Source organism: Monodelphis domestica, chromosome 2 (genome assembly GCF_027887165.1).
Source record: "Monodelphis domestica isolate mMonDom1 chromosome 2, mMonDom1.pri, whole genome shotgun sequence".
NCBI lineage: Eukaryota > Metazoa > Chordata > Mammalia > Didelphimorphia > Didelphidae > Monodelphis > Monodelphis domestica.
In genome coordinates this window covers 483,107,114-483,126,693 of record NC_077228.1, presented here as the reverse complement: position 1 = coordinate 483,126,693, position 19,580 = coordinate 483,107,114, and the positions used below count along the sequence as shown (strand labels likewise).

General features: G+C 38.7%; 1 protein-coding gene across 1 annotated transcript in view; it reads right to left on the bottom strand.

Annotated features, from left to right (window-relative positions):
• Nucleotides 1-1,749: 1,749 nt before the first annotated feature.
• CAPZA1 (capping actin protein of muscle Z-line subunit alpha 1) overlaps nucleotides 1,750-19,580 on the bottom strand; it is a 64,211-nt gene continuing 46,380 nt past the window's right edge. Inside the window, exons 4-10 of the mRNA XM_001372931.5 lie at nucleotides 9,625-9,688; nucleotides 9,032-9,238; nucleotides 8,100-8,179; nucleotides 7,541-7,619; nucleotides 5,809-5,880; nucleotides 3,874-3,936; nucleotides 1,750-3,458 (exon numbers count right to left, since the gene is read on the bottom strand). Coding sequence (XP_001372968.4) covers nucleotides 3,318-3,458; nucleotides 3,874-3,936; nucleotides 5,809-5,880; nucleotides 7,541-7,619; nucleotides 8,100-8,179; nucleotides 9,032-9,238; nucleotides 9,625-9,688 — 706 coding nt within the window. The 3' untranslated portion in view covers nucleotides 1,750-3,317. The remainder of the gene's footprint in view (nucleotides 3,459-3,873; nucleotides 3,937-5,808; nucleotides 5,881-7,540; nucleotides 7,620-8,099; nucleotides 8,180-9,031; nucleotides 9,239-9,624; nucleotides 9,689-19,580) is intronic.

Here is a 19,580-nt window from a genome sequence, read left to right as displayed (position 1 = left end):
CAGTGCTTCTGGAAGAGAGGATAATCTACTTCCCTATGATCTCATTCATCATCACTGTAATTTTCCATACCAGAGTGTCCTTCCTTGGCCATCATTAACTGATGGAATAGTCTGCCTTTATTATAGTGTTAGTCCTAAACTGTCTTTGCTTTTGTACATATTCCTGTGCTTAACACATGGTAAAGGCTTAATAAAATGCTTTCTCATCATTCATTTATTAATTTATTTTACCAAGATATAATTATATTCAGGCCCTGGCTAACTAAATAGCTTTCAACATCAGTGCTAAAATCTTAAGTGTAGGGGTAAAGCCTAGGTTTGTGGTTTTCGTCCCAAAAGGAAATCGTTATTTTATGGGTTTTGCCACAACTAGTTCTGTGAACATGAGGAAATCATTCAGATGCTCTGAGTAGCCTAAAGAGGGTTAGACCTCAGTGCTTAGATGAAAATATAAAGCAATTGTTTTTGTTTTAAAATAGGTTTAATTCCTATCTTGCATCAAAGTTTCCTGACCTTTTATGTCATAAACATTCCACATATCTCAAACCAGCATAATGGACTCTTGGTACATTTCTGAATTCCAAAGAGTTCCCATGTGCAAATCAGTTTGGCAATATTTTACCAGCTGTTTTCTACCTTTAAAATTCTATATAGAATAAGTTCATTACCTTAGAATATCATTGTGTAGATTACTTTAAGGATGTAAAAAGTATGCTGAAGGAGATAAAAGGAAACAATAAAATAGCAACATGTAATAAAAAAGCAGAGGGTCGAGTTTCTCATTAGGGAGGGCTTTAAGGGGTTGTCCCTGCAGTTCAAGAGTTCTTACATGAGGTACTGCCAAGGTAAAGAGGAATTAATGGGGCATCCTGGGGCAGGCTGACATGGAGGAATGCAAAGCCAGTGGTAGAAATGTTTGAGGTCAGCACAAGTTACATGTTGCGGAGAGTTACTTTACTAGAAGACATGAAGATCAGAACTGGCCTTGGAATGAGTGAGGCCCAGAAACTCCCCTCTAGTGCTTGTTTGTGAAACATGATAAAAGCAATTCCCATAAATCTGTAGCTAAAGCAGACTGGGAGGGGGGTGAAAACAACCTTCTGAGATAAGCCCATTGTTTACAAATTTCAAAGATTCAGGGACTTATGATGTCAGACCAGAAAGGGCAGGCTATTGAGGTTATCTAGAACAACCCCCACATTTCACAGCTGAGGAAATTCAGGCCCAGAGAAGTGGGGTTAAGGGAAGAAGGAAGGGAATAAATATTTGCCTACCATGTGCCAGGCACTGTGCTAAGTGCTTTACAATTATTATTTTTTTTAATCCTCACAATAACCTCATCAAGTTATGTGCCATGATCCTCATTTTTGCAGCTGAGGAAATTGAGGCAAAGAACACTTAACTGACTTGTCCAAGGTCACAAAGTGAGTCAATCTCTTGGATCTTTCAATTCAGGTCTTTCTGCTTCAAGGTCCTGCAATTGATTTCTGTGCTACCAAGGTCGCACAATTGGCTTTGTCCTGTCCTTTAATAGGAGTTAAGCTATTTAGACAGTTCCTAACTATCCTCAATCAGGGCTAGGTTGATTTCTTTAAGTCTTTCAAAGTTCAGCCAGGGTATAAATATTAGGGGCAGGGATCAGATACAGATAGTCTGAAAATTTTTCCCAAGCTAGATCCAAAACAAACATTTTTATTTCCCAACCTGAGAGCAAAACTGAAGAGATTATAAAGGAGAGACTCAAACAGCTTTAGAACAAAACAGTTGTATTTCTACTAGTAGGTACAGAGAATTTTGTAATATGGATGGATATTATGAATGGCAAATAATACAAATATATTTTATTTTGGAAAAAAAGTTTACGTAAGTAATGGGACACTTTGGAAACACTCTTGCTTAACCATATTACTAAACAAAAATGATGCCACTTTCAGCACAAGCCTCCTCTTCAATGTGTGTTTGGAGATAGAAAGACAGCACTTGTTTTTTTTCCTTTTTAAAAAATGACCTATTGTTAAGGCCTGGTCACCTATGTGTAAACAATGTAGAATAAATTCACCATACATAGTTCTGATACTAACTATAACAAATCCATGGTGGCTCTGTGTTTGGAGAGCTATGGAACACATGCCTTCACTCACCCTCATGGAAGGGCTGCTGCATCACTGTCTGACTTGAGTTCTTGGCAGCAGGACTGAAGAAGAATGTCAAACAAGCTTTACAAACTATTTAGAGTAAATTGCCAGTGTTCCCTTTAAGTACATTAAGAAACAGTTAACAATAGAAAGACACTACTTAGAAGTTATTCCTCTCACTTTGGTGCAAATCTTTTTTGTTTTTATTTGTGATTTATGCACTTGTCTGATTCATACACTTACAGTACAAACTCTAGTCATCTGCCACAAAGCATTAAAGCACAATATGCCTATTATTATTCTTTAGGCATCTGCATTTTTCAAGTTTGAATATTTATTCTTCTACATCCAGACTGTGTCAGCAGTTCTTGAATATAAAAAAATATATAAATGGGGGTAACCATATTCTAAAAATGCAGATGCCTATAACAACCATGTTACTAGGGGGGAAAGGAAGAAAGCAAACAAGTTCACTTGGAGGGAATGTGGTTCAAGTCTTTGGATTAAAAAATAAACAACAACACAAAACCCCCAAATTTTCCCCAGAGAAACTGGTTATCATGGAATTTCCAGAAAACTCCCCTTCCACTAAAGGGACCTTAAAACCCCATTCCAAATATTTAAAAATCTACAGTTACCAGGATGCCATCAAGTGGCAATCGGCATTCAGAAGAGGAAGGATGTATGTAGATATATTTTATAGCATAGCATCTTTAGCTATCAGTTGATCAGTAAAAACCACTGATATACCAGAAGGGCTATTAAGGGTAAGGGTGGGTTAAGTATTGAAAATATTGCCTGCCTGTTTGTGAGAGGGCTTTCATGGCTAGGACATTTTCTAACCAGTATATAAATTCCAGGACATATCTCTTTCTCTTTCTTTTTACAATGTTAAAAATAAATGAATTTTAAAAAATCCTAAAAGTAGATACAATCACAATAGGAAGTTACATGGCAAGGACCACACACACACAAAAAAAAAACCATTAAGACAATGCTATTGGTTCAATAGTATCCCAAGAGGTTAGAAAACCTGTTAACTTTGAAAGCCCTAGCAAAATACCGCACTTGTTTATAAATTGCCTACTTATAAGAGGCCATACTTTGAATCTTTTATTTTTCCTTTCCTTTCTTCTTCTTCTTTTTTTTGCATGTTACAATTGGAGAATTTCACATCCAGCTTTAAGCATTTTGCATTTCTTTGCCAATCTTGTAGCTGAGTATCTTGTTCCAGTCAATTTTGGTGCGGGTGACTGGAAGTTGACGGCGCAAGGCCTTGAATGTGGTGTCTGACATTGTCTGATAGTTTTCACTAATGGCGGTCTGAAATAGATAATTGATTTGTAGATAAGTGTCTAGAACAGAAACTGAAGCTAAATCAGATGGCATTAAAAAAGTAGCTCGAGTAATAAAGGAGGTGCTTGGGTAGCCTCCAAATGACCGGACTTTACTTTTTTTGAGTGTTTCTTCTAATCACTGAAGCAGTTCAAGGAAACATGCTAGTCAGAAGAATTTAAGAACCCCACTTAACTTTATTTTTAAAATGGAGCCAAGGGGAAATACAAACCTAAGAGTTTCAGAAAAGTCAAGATCCTCAAGTCTTAGACTACTGCATTTATGATACATATTAATATTAAAGAAAACAGATGCATGGTAAGGTATTAAGACATACAGATTCAATGTCTCTATATAAATTACTAAAAAAAAAACCCAAAAAAATCCAACAACCTAATCTTACCTGATATTCATTTTCAGCATGCTCTATGATTTTAATAAATTCCTTGGCAGTTTGTACATCATCCTAATAAATGGTGAGAAAAAGCATGAATAAGTTTATCATATATAAGTAGTACATAAAAAATGAATAAAGGAATTTACTCTCCAAAGGAAGAGATCATGAATACACCTTTGTAAATAAATACCCTTGGTTCAAGAAACTGTGACAGAGCAATCAGTTTTTTGAATTAACTTATTAAATCCCAGAATTGCTGCTTATGGTTGATGACAAACAGTCAGATAAAAAAATATGGTGGGGACAGGTGGGTGGCTCAATGAATTAAGAGACAAGGCTAGAGACAGGAGGTCCTAGGTTCAAATTTGACCTCAGATACTAGTGGTGTGACTCTGGGCAAGTCATTTAACTCCCACTGCCTAGCCTTTACCACTCTTCTGCCTTGGAACCAATACACAGTATTGATTCCAAGATGGAAGGTAAAGGTTTTTATTTTTTTTTAATGGTTTTTCTTATCTTTTCATTTTCTTGCTGCCACTGAGTAGAAAAGGACAAAGGTAAAAGATTGAGAATTTGGTCATTAGAGTATTATGAGATTTAGGGCTGGTGGTCTTGAGACTGCAATGACAATCTCCCCTTACGGGAGGCTGTAACTTATAGAATCTCTTCATGGAAAAATCCATGGGGGAAAAAAAAATCATATTTAAGGTTAGTACAGTGGTGGATCTGAAAATATTATCTTTCCAACAGCTTGCTTTTCTCCCTGCACTTGTGTACCCTCAAAATCCTGTATGCATCTAACTTTGACATGTAAAATGGCTTAGCTCCAAGTGTCCACCAAAGTCAGGTAAAAAGTATCCAACTCTCAGAAAAGCCCCTTGAAGCATGTCTTTCCAGCTGAATGGACCTAGGTTTCTGTTTCCTAATGCTATGTTGGCACCATTACATAAGCCTCCATGTTAATGTGTGTGTGTAAGACTTGTATATAGGGTCTCTTCCCTTTCCCCTCCACCCTCTTCCCCATTGCTTGTCAATTAAGCCTTGCACTGAATTGTCTCCCAATTGTTTTACATATTATTCTCAGCAGCCAAACTCATTAAGGGGTTGTTTCCCACAATATCTCTGGCTGGTCCATGGGCTTTCCTTTTAACTTAAATATAAGGAGCAGCTAGGTAGTGAAGGGGATAGAGTGCCAGGTCTAGATCTGGGAGGACCTGTATTCAAATCTGGCCTCAGAAACCTCCTACCTGCGTAACCCTGAGTAAGTCAACTCATCCTGTTTGTCTAGCTCTTGCCCTTCTGTCCTAGAACTGTTACTGGGATAGAAAGGAAGGATTAAAAAATAATTAAACAAACTGGTACCTGGACAAGGACTTAAATTGTTGGTAGCCACACCTAATGCTAGGGGAATAATCGATGGATACAACACTTGTAAAAAATGATTCTGGTTCCCCAAGTCTTTCAGAAGAGTTCTGGGGGATGTAGTTAGTGCTTTGCACATAACAGGTACTGAAGTTTTTTGAACTGAAGAGCAGCTTACTATATTAGTTACCATGTATTTCCCAGTGAAAGGCATTACTGCTTTCTAGCAAGCAATTCTGCTATCTCACTAGTCAACATTTTCTAAGTTTGGCTATGATGGAGAGAAGAGATTTCTGGATTTGTAACATATTGTATGATTATCTCACAGAGAGAAAGAACATCATGTTCTCTAGAGTCATCCCTACTGCTTTAGGTCAAAGATTAAACTGGCAACTGGTGCAACTGGTTTTATGATTGTCCCAGGAACTTTGTGATGCTCTATTCATGGAGACTTCCAAAGTCAAAATCTCCACAGAAAACTTTGTGTTTAAATTTTACTTTTAAGGTCAGCAATGAAGCAGAATACAGATTCCTTCAGGGACAAGAGCAATATTACGAGAGGAGGCATTCCTTACTTACAGTAACAGTTACTGAATCCTGTACATCTTTGTGACTAACCAACTGGACATTGCCATCTTCATAGTAATGCACCTGTAAGAGGGAATGATTGAATAAATTAAACAACAAGCAGTTCATATGGGAACACCATATCTGAGCAAGTTATTCACAATACTGCAAATGGAAATACTTCAAATTTCAAAAGATCTCTGATTTCATTGTTGTGGGGTACTTTCTCAATTGAGGCAGGTTATACCATGTTAGTAGATTAGTGGTCTTTATGAGTTTCTGTGGCTAATATTTGGATGTTTACTGCTGGGTGCAAACTCTGAAATCTTTCCAAGATGGTAGGACCCACTAGAATTTGTATTTGTTCTACAGATTCAAAAAAAGAAGACCCAGAGTTGTCTCCATACCATAATCAGAAATGAGAGAAGCACTTTATTGGAAGCAACTCTTATTAGGGAGTATTGATGAAGCAAAAACATTAAATGACATAACATGCTATTAAAAAAAGACAACCTTGGAATAACATTTAATGAAATATATTTAGATATGTGCACAAGAGCCTTTTCTCTGACCCATAACTGGATAAATTATTGCTTTTTTCCCTTCTTTTCTTGAAAGTGAATCTCCCTATGTCACTCTGATCCTTCTAGGGGCACTTTGACTTGCTCTGTTTCTGAAATGGATGAGTTTGACTCTCTTAAGGCAGCCTAGTACCTCACACTTTAAGAGACTTGCCCTACTGGTGCTAGATTTAGTGAGAATACCTGATTGGCTTTAACTTTCCTATATTTCAGAACTCCCTAGCTCAAATGATTCACCAGCCTCAACCTCCTATTTAATCTAACCCTTGTTTTATCCTTATGCTCAAGCAGAAAATAACTGATGTTGAATCCTTCTTGACACAGACCCTTACTAGGATGGCTGGGGGGAAAAATTGGCTGATCTCAAAAAACCCAGGGCAGCTTTGTCCTTTGATGATTTTTTTTTTTAATTTTATTTACCCTACCTTAGCTGAAGCCATATTTTACCAATTTCTTAGGACCCCTTGCTATTTATACCCTAATTAAATGGCTATCCTTGCCAATCCCATCAAGTTTTTTGCTCTCATCTACTTGGTCCTTTAAGTCTCTTATTATCTGAAGATTTGTTTTTTTCCTCTTTGCATTCCTTACAGCATCTGGCCCATAATAGATACTCTGTAAATATTTACTTAATGAACTCAAAATCTCCCAGTTTTGAGTTTTAGCTCAAAATTAAGACCTCTTTTTATAGTTTCTTTTCTAATTATGGATTAGATATTATTTGCCTATTTATCCTAGGAAAATCTTGATATTCCTTAGAGCCACAATCCATTCCTTCATTACTAAAAATACCTAGATCATTTTCCCCCATAGGCAGAAGTATAAAGAGAAAAATTGGGAGTATGTTCCCTGATTGGGAGTATGTACCTACATTACTATGCTTTTCTCATATGATTCCAATGTTTCCCTAGGAAAGAGAGCTACACTCTCTTGGCTTTCTAGTTGCAACTATTAAAAAAACTAATCCCCACATCAAGAAGCTCTAATTCAGACATAATACAAATTTGCCATTTTCATTCTAAAAAGTCTACACCTATTTTCTTATTACAAATCGAAACTCTGGAATAACTTAAAAGCATATTTAAATATAATTAAATTTCAAAGCAAAGTTACGAAGATGTTTCATGTCCCGAGTTCATTATCATTTGGCCAGCTGACCTCACCTGAATCTTTAGCACTCCAACCACCTGAGCTGTAGGTGGTGTAATGGTAAACTTCCACTCTGATCTCCATCGACCATTCCTATGCAGGACCAAAATTCAATTAAGAGAACAAAGTGAACAGAAAATAAACAGAAAAAAAGGCTGAATTGCCAATGGATAAGGCAAGAAACTTTCTATATTCTATCAGGATTCAAAAAGATTAAGCCATAAATATCAAGTTGCTTTAACACTTCTTTGTGGGGAGCACTATTTAAAAAACTCAAAAAAAAAAAAAACCCACAACTCCCTCTAACCAGTAACTTTGGCATTAGTAACTTTGGTAAGGCATTAAAAACAGAAGACAGCCTCTACCTCCTTCCCCTTGCCTGCCCCCATCCCTCCATGTCCTGTCTTGGAATCAACTCTAAGATAGAAGAGTAGCAGGAGCTGGGCAACTGGGGTTAAGTGACTTACCCAGTGATTTACCCAGTTAGGGAGTGTCTGAGATATGACTTGAACCCAGGTCCACCCCAATTCAAGCCTGGTGTTACTTAGCTGCCTCCAACCTCTATATCCTTACCAGAAGTTTTTAGGCTGAAATTGGTGACTCTCAATACAGGCAATAATAGTCTTCTGCCCATCTATAATTTTAGCATAAACCTATTTGTGAAAGGGAAAAAACAAAAACAAAAACAAAAACCAGACTTTAGAGGCTATATAAAGCTCACCTAGGTATTACCCACATGGTGCTACTTTGGATGTATAAAACTGAAATGACAATATACCACTAAGGCCAAAATATGACAAAAATATTATAGCTAAAAAAAACAGGGGGTCACTAAAACCTCTTCTTCAGGTCTTAAAATTTTATTGCACAACTTCTGGCCTACTGGAATCACTCACATTTATGTAGTATGTTAGATTTCCTCATAATGAGGATACAAGGTAGGTGATACAACAAAATATTTTTACTCCTGATGAGGAATTTGAGATTCAAGGACAATTATTAAGTGATAGAAGTGGGATTCAAAGACTAGGTCTCCCAAATCAATGTCAAGGTTGGATTTCTCTATGACAGCTGTAATTTTAAAATTATTCTTATCACCACCATGTTTTGAAAATACATATAAATAAGATTCTTTTCTGAATAAAATCCTTTTATTTTATCAAGGACAATTATCCTTCAGAGAATTATACATAGGGTCAACGCCTCTTCCAACCTTATTTTGACATATTCTCCATGTCCAAGTATTTTTTAATTTTAGTTAGGGTCTATTAATACCAATGTCAAAATAACACTAATTTGATATGGATTTAAAAATTAATGCAGAAACAAATGTAGTGGTGCCAAATAATTCATACCATTTGTCTCAAAAGTGAGTTGGGTAACAAAAACAAGACTCCTAAATAAGAAGAAATAATTGATATATAGTAAATTATAGTTCCAATGCATGAAGTAAATGTATATGTAGAGAAAGTATTTTATATAAGTAAAATAAACAGATACTTAACAGTACAGAAGCCATTGGAATAATGATCTTTCACATAGGTCCTTAATGTGCTGTCACAGGATTCTCTCCAAGACTTTAGAGCTCCATCTATGTCCTCAGGTTGGGGGTCACCTGCTTCTTTTCGTAAATGATCAAACTTAAAGGAAACTTTATTTCTTGGATCTAAAAATCTGCCACTACCCAGGTCACCATGTTCTGTAATTAAGACCTTTCAAACACAACAAAAATTTATATATATAAGTATATAAAATGAACATTTTGCCCAAAATTTATTTTTGAAAATTCTCATGGGTGCAAGCTAAATCTTTATTATTTTCCAGTTATTCAAGACTCATTTTTAATGGTATATAAGTAGATGGTTAACTAGAAAGTAGACAGTGTTGCAGGGATCCATATCTCTCATCTTACTCATTACTATGGATGTTTCCAGTAGATAATTTGTACAAGGAGTCACAATTAAACCTAATTTTCAAGGAATAATACTGTATGGAGGAACAAAATTTTAGTTTTGCCTAATTTAGGCTGTCCTAATGAGTGACTTTCAAACATCTTTTGCTTTTATCAAGATCTCTCTTGGTCAGGAACAGACATTACCTGATCATCATATCCTTCTATCTTCACTGGAGTGAATTGATCCATATTATATTGGGCAAATGCACTGTTAAAAAAATATAAATAAGTAAACTCAATAAGATTAAGTGCATCACAAACTATGTTTAATAAAGGAAAACTTACTTTTGAAAAATATTGTAATAGTAAAAGCATTGTATAATGCTCTTGCTATCTAAGTCACAGACTTAAGTCTTATCTTTAACAATAATATAAAAATATCAAAGATAAACTTTCAAGCATCTACAATGTGCCCAGGCATTGTGCTAAGCTTAGTTGGTGACAAAAATATAAATAAAAAAAATTTTGCTCACATTCTAATGAGGGACACAACATATGGAAGGTTTCAGTTTTAAGCCAGACGGAAAGAGTTCCATGATCTTTAGGGCACAGAAGCAAAGCAGATAGTAATATCCCATCTCTCCTTCAGGATGCCCCAATGGCTTTAGTTAGTTTGGCTTGACTAATATGTAAGTGGTGGTTGGTCAGAAGTTTGTGGGGATGGCTAAGCCTTTCTCTATAGAACTACCCTAGATCATGGTTACAGGGCTAGAATGTAAAAGAAGAGAGGTCTTTGGTTAAAGGTCCTGTAATGCCTCCTTCTGGAACTCAAGGGAGGTGGTAGTAGCTTCACTTCTCTAGGCACAAGTTTATTCTTGTTTCTCTTGGAATGTTTTTAGGCTTGCTTGCCTGCTCTATAGGTTGTTGGGATAGCTGGCCCCTTCTCCACAGCAAACTGTGCCTTTAATTCCCTTCTTCCTACTTTCTCTATCCTCCTTTGCATTAATCTTCAATTTCTCTCTTTCTTCTGGCTCCTGTTCTGCTGCCCACAAATAAGCTCCAAATGACTAATCCCACCCAAATATCCACCTCTTTTCCATTGAGTAAACACCTAGAAAACAACATCTAAGCTCACTACATCTACTTTCTTTCCTATCTCTTCTAAATTCCTAGCAATCTGGCATCTGATCAAATCATTAAATTGAAATAGGGGAAACCAGCCCTTGAAGGGATGGGTGGTGGTGGTGTCCCAAGATGGTGTGAGGGCTTAGGGGAAAGAAGAAAAGATGGGAGACAGTTAAAGTTTTCGCCAGAAGCGGTCATGGGCATTGTATCCCCAGTAACTCAGGTAAACTATTATCAGGAAAATTCCTCTGCTCCCTTAGGCCTTCATGACTCCCAACCCAAAACACTTGACCTTGAAGATTAAATCTCCTTTGATTGCCCCATAGAATTGAGATGACAAAGAGACACACTTTGTCCATTCATCCTCCAAATCAGGAGAACCATACCCATGCCCTTGGGCTAATCCCCTAGAGTTCCAGAGTCATGTCCCCACAGCTGTAGAAGACAATAAAAACCCCAGAATGAAGGTCTTAGGCAATTGCTGTCTTGTTGGCCAAAAATTCAACATTAGTAATAAATCTCTCTCTTTACTTTTAAGTTAAGTTTTGGAGTCTTGCATCCTTGCAAAAAAGGTGTCCTTCCCGAGCCCCCGGGGTATACCTCTACACCCCACAACAAAGCCAGAGTCACAAGAACTGATTTTTATTTTTATACCTTCAAGTGAATATATATCTACTTGGCACACAGTTTCATTTCCAACATACATGCTTCCTTACAGGTAATGGAATAAGTTGTACATTAACTTTTTTTAAAAAATATATTTTATTTGATCATTTCCAAGCATTATTCGTTAAAGACATAGATCATTTTCTTTTCCTCCCCCCCACCCCCCCATAGCCGACGCGTAAGTCCACTGGGCATTAGATGTTTTCTTGATTTGAACCCATTGCTTTGTTGATAGTATTTGCATTAGAGTGTTCATTTAGAGTCTGTCCTCTGTCATGTCCCCTCAACCTCTTTATTCAGGCAGTTGCTTTTCCTCGGTGTTTCCACTCCCATAGTTTATCCTTTGCTTATGAATGGTGTTTTTTTCTCCTGGATCCCTGAAAGTTGTTCAGGGACATTACACCGCCACTAATGGAGAAGTCCATTACGTTCGATTATACCACAGTGTATTAGTCTCTGTGTACAATGTTCTCCTGGCTCTGCTCCTCTCGCTCTGCATCACTTCCTGGAGGTTGTTCCAGTCTCCATGGAACTCCTCCACTTTATTATTCCTTTTAGCACAATAGTATTCCATCACCAACATATACCACAGTTTGTTCAGCCATTCCCCAATTGAAGGGCATCCCCTCGTTTTCCAGTTTTTGGCCACCACAAAGAGCGCAGCTATGAATATTTTTGTACAAGTCTTTTTGTCCATTATCTCTTTGGGGTACAGACCCAGCAGTGCTATGGCTGGGTCAAAGGGTAGATATTCTTTTGTCGCCCTTTGGGCATAGTTCCAAATTGCCCTCCAGAATGGTTGGATCAGTTCATAACTCCACCAGCAATGAATTAATGTCCCTACTTTGCCACATCCCCTCCAGCATTCATTACTTTCCTTTGCTGTTATGTTAGCCAATCTGCTAGGTGTGAGGTGATACCTCAGAGTTGTTTTGATTTGCATCTCTCTGATTATAAGAGATTTAGAACACTTCTTCATGTGCTTGTTAATAGTTTTGATTTCTTTATCTGAGAACTGCCTATCCATTTCCCTTGCCCATTTATCAATTGGAGAATGGCTTGATTTTTTGTACAATTGATTTAGCTCATTATAAATATGAGTAATTAAACCTTTGTCAGAGGTTTCTATGAAGATTTTTTCCCAATTTGTTGTTTCCCTTCTGATTTTAGTTACATTGGTTTTGTTTGTACAAACGTACATTAACTTTTAACAAACTGTTTGATTGACATTCTATAATTATTCTACATATTTTGATTCCACGGATTCTAACAACAAATGCAAAGCTTGGAAGATATATGCCATGGGGTAGGCTTAACTAGAGGTCACTTTCTCATTAACCGGTGAGGTACCAGACATGCGTTAAGCTAAGAACACTAATGAACTACATAATCAACCAGACTTCAAAAGATACAATTAAGACAACATTGTTACATTGTTGCCTAGTCTTCAGGGTCAAAGGGTATAATCAACATAAGCCAGTTTGAATATTATTCCAGTAATAATTTTTCATTCTCCAATGTTTTACTAAGGTATCCAAGATATATTGCCTTGCCTGCAGAGTTAACAAAACAATCCAGTTAGGTGGGGTGGAGCATACCAGCCTTTCTATGAAAGGTAATTAATATACAGTACAGTTTTGTTGGGGGTACATTCCTAAAGGGGGTTTCCATCTATGTATGATTCCTTATCTAAGTGGGTACATAGGAGTCCTTAGGTCTGATTTTGTAAGTAGAAATCTCTTGGCAATATTCTAAGAGGAATTTCTGTATCATTACATATGTCAACATGGAAATCTAGAGATCCCCAGTTTATTTAGTTTGAGTGTAGAAACCCCAGGTTTTAACCTTGTCACAGGAGAGGTTTCCCCCTGAGGGAAGGTCCCTCTTCACCAGACAGTGAACTTCCTGGTAGTTTGGGTGGGAACAGCTAATCCCATCCAATATTGAACATCCCTATAGTCCCAATGGTTTCTTCCCCCTAGGCTATGGTCCATGACCAAGGTGACCCAGCCCTAGGCTGAGTCTTTCCCTTTTGTGTCCATTGTAGGGCCTCAGCCCCTCACTATTATTCCTGTCTGGAACTCTTCATTTTTCTTTCTTACCATTGTAAAGTCAATCAACTGTCCCTCTATTCCTAAAGCCCCCAGGTCACCTAGAGTGGTATATAAGTTCCCCAAGTTCTTTTGTTCCTCGGAGTCCATCCTGAGTCGGTGGCACTCCCAGGGGCTGGTGACCAGGGCGTCTTGACTCTGTGCAGTCTTGGAAAGCAGCTCTGTTGTTGTATTAGTAGCGCTAACCCCTTAAAGAGTGATTTAAAGAGTGATTTTTGACTATTTAATAGTTCTGTGTTTTTTCTAGTTGACACATATAAAGGTAGAGGTTTCCTGGAGCTGAGTGAGAATAATATTTATAACAATTCCAATAACAGGGGATGTTAATGAGAGAGAAGTCACTGGGGTGGGTGTGGGTGTGGGTAGGTGGGTATTTCCATCCTTCCTGAGGGCCCCTATGCAGTCCCTGGTTTCTACCTGTGACCTGGGTCAGACAGGGTGGATTTGATGGCTCCAGGCAGAAATGGTTCTCTCCAAGGATACCAACAATCCATAATTTATCTAATGGCTTTTTCTCAGTCCTTACACTCCCTAGCTTCCCTTGCAGCATTTGGCCCTGCTAATAACCCTTTTCCTCTTGGGTTATTTTTTTTTCTGGGTTTTTGTGCCTCCAATTTCTCTTGGTTCTTCCCCAACCCGAACACTTTTTCTCAGACTCCTTTGTTCATTCAGCATCCACATCACACCCCATATCTATGGGTATATCCAAAGACTATTTTCAGGACTTTGATATCTCAATGCTATTTTTTTTTGGAGGAGAGTGAATGATCATTTCTATGCAGACTTCCAAATCTATAGAGCTGGCCCTAGTATCTCTCTTAAACTTCAATCTTCAAGCAGTTATCAGATATTTTAAACTGGATGTACCATACACACCTCAAATTCCACATGTTCAAAACAGAACTCACTTGTCTTTTCTCCAAAATCAATCTCTCTTCCAAACACCTTTTTTTTTTTAAATCTTGGACACTCCCATCCTATTAGTGATCTAAGTTCTCAACTGTGGTCTCCCTTCTTGTAACCAATCAGTTGCCAGATCTTGTGTCCACCACTATAACATTTCTCATATCTCTCTCTTCTTTCTCATGGCCACCATCTCAGTTCAATTCTTTCTCACCTTTGGACTGGACTAATGAAATTATCTAATTGATTTCCCTGCCCCAAGTCTATCCTTTTAAAAATCCATCTTCCCTGTATATCACAAAATGATTTTCTTAAAGTACAGATTTGACCATGTCATTAGTCTAATCAAGCTCCATTAAACACCTAGGTTTAAATAAAAACTCCTTTGGCATTTAAATACATTAAAAAAAAAACCCCTTATCTTCTTAGTAGCAATTCTAAAACAGAAAAGCAAGGGCTAGGCCACTGGGGTTAAGTGACTAGAAGCCCACTTAAATGCTTTCTAAACCTGGCCCCACCCTCCATCTCCAGACTAATAATGTTATATTCCCTTCAGGCACTATTCAGTCCAGACAAACTGTTTTCTACCTACATACCTAGCCTCAGTAAGGCTATTCTCGGCCTGCTATTTGCTTCCTTATTTCCTTAATAACTGGAGTCACCTTCTACAGGAAGCATTTTCTGATCTTCCTGATGTGTGGCCCCATCAAATTACCTTGTAATTTATCTTGTATACTCTCACCCACAAAATAAATACTGATGGTATTTTAAAGTACTTGTTTTATAGTAGGCACTTAATTAGATACTTATTATGTGCCAGGTAACCTGATAAATGAGTAAACAAACTTAATCTTTGTTCAGTTACAGTCCCCACCTCCTGTAACAACTGGCGTCCCATGCCTCATGTGCCACAAACTTTGCGCCTCAGTCTTTGGACTCCAAAGCCATATGAGGGTACACCGTAGATGAAAATGTACAAAGACAATTGTCATTCTTGGACACCGAGAGACTACTACTATAGTTACAGTCCTCACTTTTAGGAACAGTTGAGGAAACTGACACAACTTACTCCTTTGGGTGAGATGATTCTTGTAACAAAGGAATAATGTTCTAAATTGACTAATAAAAAAATGAGTTGGGTGAGATGAACAACTATTTTGATATCAGGTAGAGTAAAATAAAATGTGTGTTAATTAATACCCCAATTAGCCCAATAGGGAAAAGTGTGGCTAGTCTTGGAATTTCAAAAGACCTTGTGTTGATTGTTTGTAGAAAGACTCTAAGCCTGGGGAAGAGACTGATAAAAAACAGAAGGCCCCAGGTTCAAGGCCAATAAACTACTCAGTTGCTCCCTTTATCTCTTAAGAATGTTAAATAAGACTGCCTCCAGATTCTTAGTTTGCAATAAGGGGTGGGTAGTCATTTTCATCCCACTCCAGGTGTCTACTACACATGGGTTTGAAGGTCTAGGTGATAGTTATAACTTTATTAATACCTTGAATGCCCTCGCTTCCTCTTACTCCAGAGGTCCGACTCCCTTCCTGCTCCTCTTTTCAAAAGAAAAAGAAAGAGCAAGTTCCTGGTCTGGATGAGGTAAGAAGTGTGATTGCTTTGGACTAGGCTAATTGTTTTATTTGGTATTGGAAAACTCAATTCACTGGCCCCTTCTATTTGGGTCCTTTTCTCTCCCAAGGAAGGAATAGGTGGCTGGTTCCTAGAACTGCCACAAAGAGATGGTCTTTGTATCATTTCCTAGTCAATTCCCAAGGAGCTAGAGATGGTGCTCACATGCTGCCAACCTTCAGTTTTATGCATCATATAACTTTTACTACTTTCTTGTATCTTGTTTGCATACTTTTATACAATTAAAAATAGATTTTGTTTAGCTTGTCCTTCACCAAAAAAGTGCTCCCAAGTTACAAAATGTCCTTTTTCTTCACATCTCACTAGCAAAACTCATGTTCTTAATATACTTATAGCTCCATTGCCGAGGTATTTGATTATCTGATAAAAGTAAAGTAGTTTCAGCCCTCCTGCAGTGTATTTACATTTTAAAAGAGAAGAAATAGGAATAAATCTAGCTGGTGGTTAGAATAAGAAAACACTCTATTCTAGTAGTAGGGGGTGAAGACTTTGTAGTTTTAAAAAACAGAACAAAGAGATCCCATCCTCTCTCCCCCAGTCCTTAAATCTGGTTTGTAGTGAAGAGTGGGACAAACAGGAATGGTCCTATATGTAAAAATTATAAATAGCCAAAATTTACTTTGGCACTCTTAACTCTATCTACATTCTTTCTTACCTCCTACCCACTTACAAAATAAAGTATAAAATAATGACACTGATTATAATGACAAAATTCTAAGTATGAAAGTTAAAGTTCTTAATATTCTTATTTCTTTACTTTTCTATCTTTACCACACGAGTTCAGGCCTTGATAACTTCCCCATTGACAGTCTGGATAAAGAGCCTATTAAATGTACCCCCCCTCTCCCTTCAGTGTATTGGCCTGATAACATTACTCATCTCAAAAGCCTTCCATATTGCCCTATTTAAAAAAAAAAAAGTATAAACTTGTTAGTGTGGTTTTCAAGGTCTTCCAAATTTTGACTCCAGCTACTCTGATGGCTTTCCATTTCCCTTTTCTCCCTCCATGCATCTACACACATTTTCTTTCTCATGCCTGAAGAGTTCTTCCTTCTACTCCCAATCTAAGACTTGTCAACATGGAATCTAGAAACTTTTGGGACTGGATTGTGAGTTGGAAAACCCAAAGCTTGAACTTGTTTCCAGTTCCTGTGAGAATCCACCCTGAAGAGACGGAAGACAATCCACTTAAGGTGGAGGCTAAGAGGAAGCCCAGATACTCTTCTTGTCTCCAGAGGTCTTTTCCAGTATATCACACCTAGATGGAACTCCCCACCTTCTGAGACTGACCTTGCAGTCACTAGGCTTGAGTTTAGCCTTCACATCAAGTGGATTGTCTTTTACCTAAGGGTCCATTATCCAGTCTGAAACTGCTGGACTTGAGATCCCCTTCAGGGTGGATTATTTTGGGAACGGGGAACAAGGATAAGCTTTGGGGTCTCCAACTTACAAGCTAGACCTAAAATTTGGGGTTCATCAGATCTTACTAGGCTACAAGTTTGGGGGTTTCTAGATTCCACGTTGATAAGTTCAACCTTTTCTTTTTACAGTTGAAAAAACTGAGATCTAGAGGTGTGGGATTTGAGCTCAAAGTCCTCTGACTCCAAATCTAGGACTTTTGTTACCATGTCACTTAAATATATTCCTCGTCTCTGCTTCTAAACTGTAAGGACTCGGGGGCGAAGACTTTGTAGTTTTAAATTTAAATCTTTTAAATCTATCCAAAAGTCTCTAGTACTTTTATTTTGGGTCCAGACTTATGATTTCAATAGTTTAGGGAATTCCTAAGTGCTGAATGCTGAGCAGGGAACGCCCTAATGTATAATTTTAGAGAAGCTCTTACTGTTAACAGGGTAGGACCAGATCCCTCCCTTCTAGATTCCTAGGCTGTGCCATGCTGCTTTAAGCTTACAGAGAGCAGTCACTTAAATGCTTGCTGTGTAAAACCATCAAACTTAAATAAATACAAAAGTATTGAACAGACAAGTGGTAAAGGGTTATCAGATAGAATCAAGTTTGAGCTAGGTATATATGGTAGCGAGTGGAATGATAAGGATTTGAAGAAATGCTAAATTTCATCTGTGGGTGTAGGGATTGCTAGTGTCAGCTTGAAACCTAGAGACCCCAAGTCTGCCCCAGTTCCCTAAGAACTGTCCCAGACTTGCCCATTTCAGACAAAACAACAGACCTTTAGGTAGACCTAAATCAAATGTTAAGTACCCTTTTGTCTTAGTAGTTTCTCCCTGGGTACCTCTCCCAGGTAGTCCAGCCTTAGGCTGGACCCTTTACTTTTGTATCCATTATAAAGCATCAGCCCCTCCCAGATAATCTGGGACTTCTCATTTCCTGGTAACCATGGTAATGTCATTCAATCATACTTCCCCAAGTTCTATTGTTCTTTGGAGAAATCATCTATCACAGTGCATTCTCCCAGAGCCCCAGGGTGTGAACTTTTGAGTTAGTTTTTGGCACTTGGCTCTGGGATAGTTAGTGGTAGTCTCTCGGTGACCAAGAATGATGATTGTCTTTGTGCATTATTATCTATTGACGTATCCTCATGTGGCTTTGGAGTCCAAAGGCTGAGGCGCACAGTTTGTGGCACATGGGGCCTGGGACGCCAGTTGTTACGGGAGGTGTGGCTGTGGCCTGGTGTCGGCGTTCATGCGCAGCAGCAAGATGTCGACGCTCATCTTCAAAGGTGGCGGCGGCATGGTTAATGTGGGTTCGCCAGCTGCTTCTGTCAGAGGCAGCAGGTTCTAGTTGCTTTGGTGTAATGCCAGCCCACTTCAAGTTGGACTTTAGCTGATCCTTGAATCTTTTCTTTGGTCAGCCTTGTTTCCTGAGTCCAGCTGGCAATTCACCGTAGAATAGCTGTCTTGGTATTCGCTGTGGGTCCATGCGGATGACGTGTCCAGACCATCGTAGCTGGGCTTTGAGGACTTCGATGCTGGTGGAGTTGGCTCTGTCGAGGACTTCCTGGGTGGTGATTCGGTCCTGCCATCGGATCCTCATGATTGACCGGAGGGAGCGTTGGTGGAATTGCTCCAGCTGTTTCATGTGCTTCCGGTACAGTGTCCATGTCTCACAACCGCACAGGAGCGAGCTAAGGACCACTGCGTTGTACACTTTGAGCTTCGTTGCAGTGCTTACACCGCTGTGTTGGAGGACTTTGCAGCGCAGCCGCCCGAGTGCCTGGCTGGCCTTTTGGATCCTGGCTTTAATCTCATGTTCTAGGGACCCGTCGTTGGCGATGGTGCTGCCCAGGTACTTGAAAGTGTTGACGTTAGAAAGCTGCGTGCCGTCGATTGTAATGCACGGCTGGTTAGTTGGCCTCCCTGGTGCAGGTTGGAACAGCACCTCTGTTTTGCTGAGGCTGATAGTCAGGCCAAACAGTTTTGTTGCTGTAGAGAACCTGTCCACAATGGTTTGAAGATGATTCGACAGGCCGGCTAAACCTTGTGAGGGTAGCCATCAGGTCATCAACCCCTGGTGAACCAGGGCTTTGCTCACCCAGCATATGAAGACTGCTTTGGTGGAACAGGCGGAAGAAACCAATAAGTAGGTTCAACGGCTGAGATGGCTCTGGGATAGCAGTGGATAAATGGACCTATCTCGTTCCTGATTAAAGACTAGGTTTTTCTGACTACTTTAGTAGTTCTGGGTTATTTCCAAGTTAACATTAGCTTAGCTCTATGCTAGTCTGGAAATGGA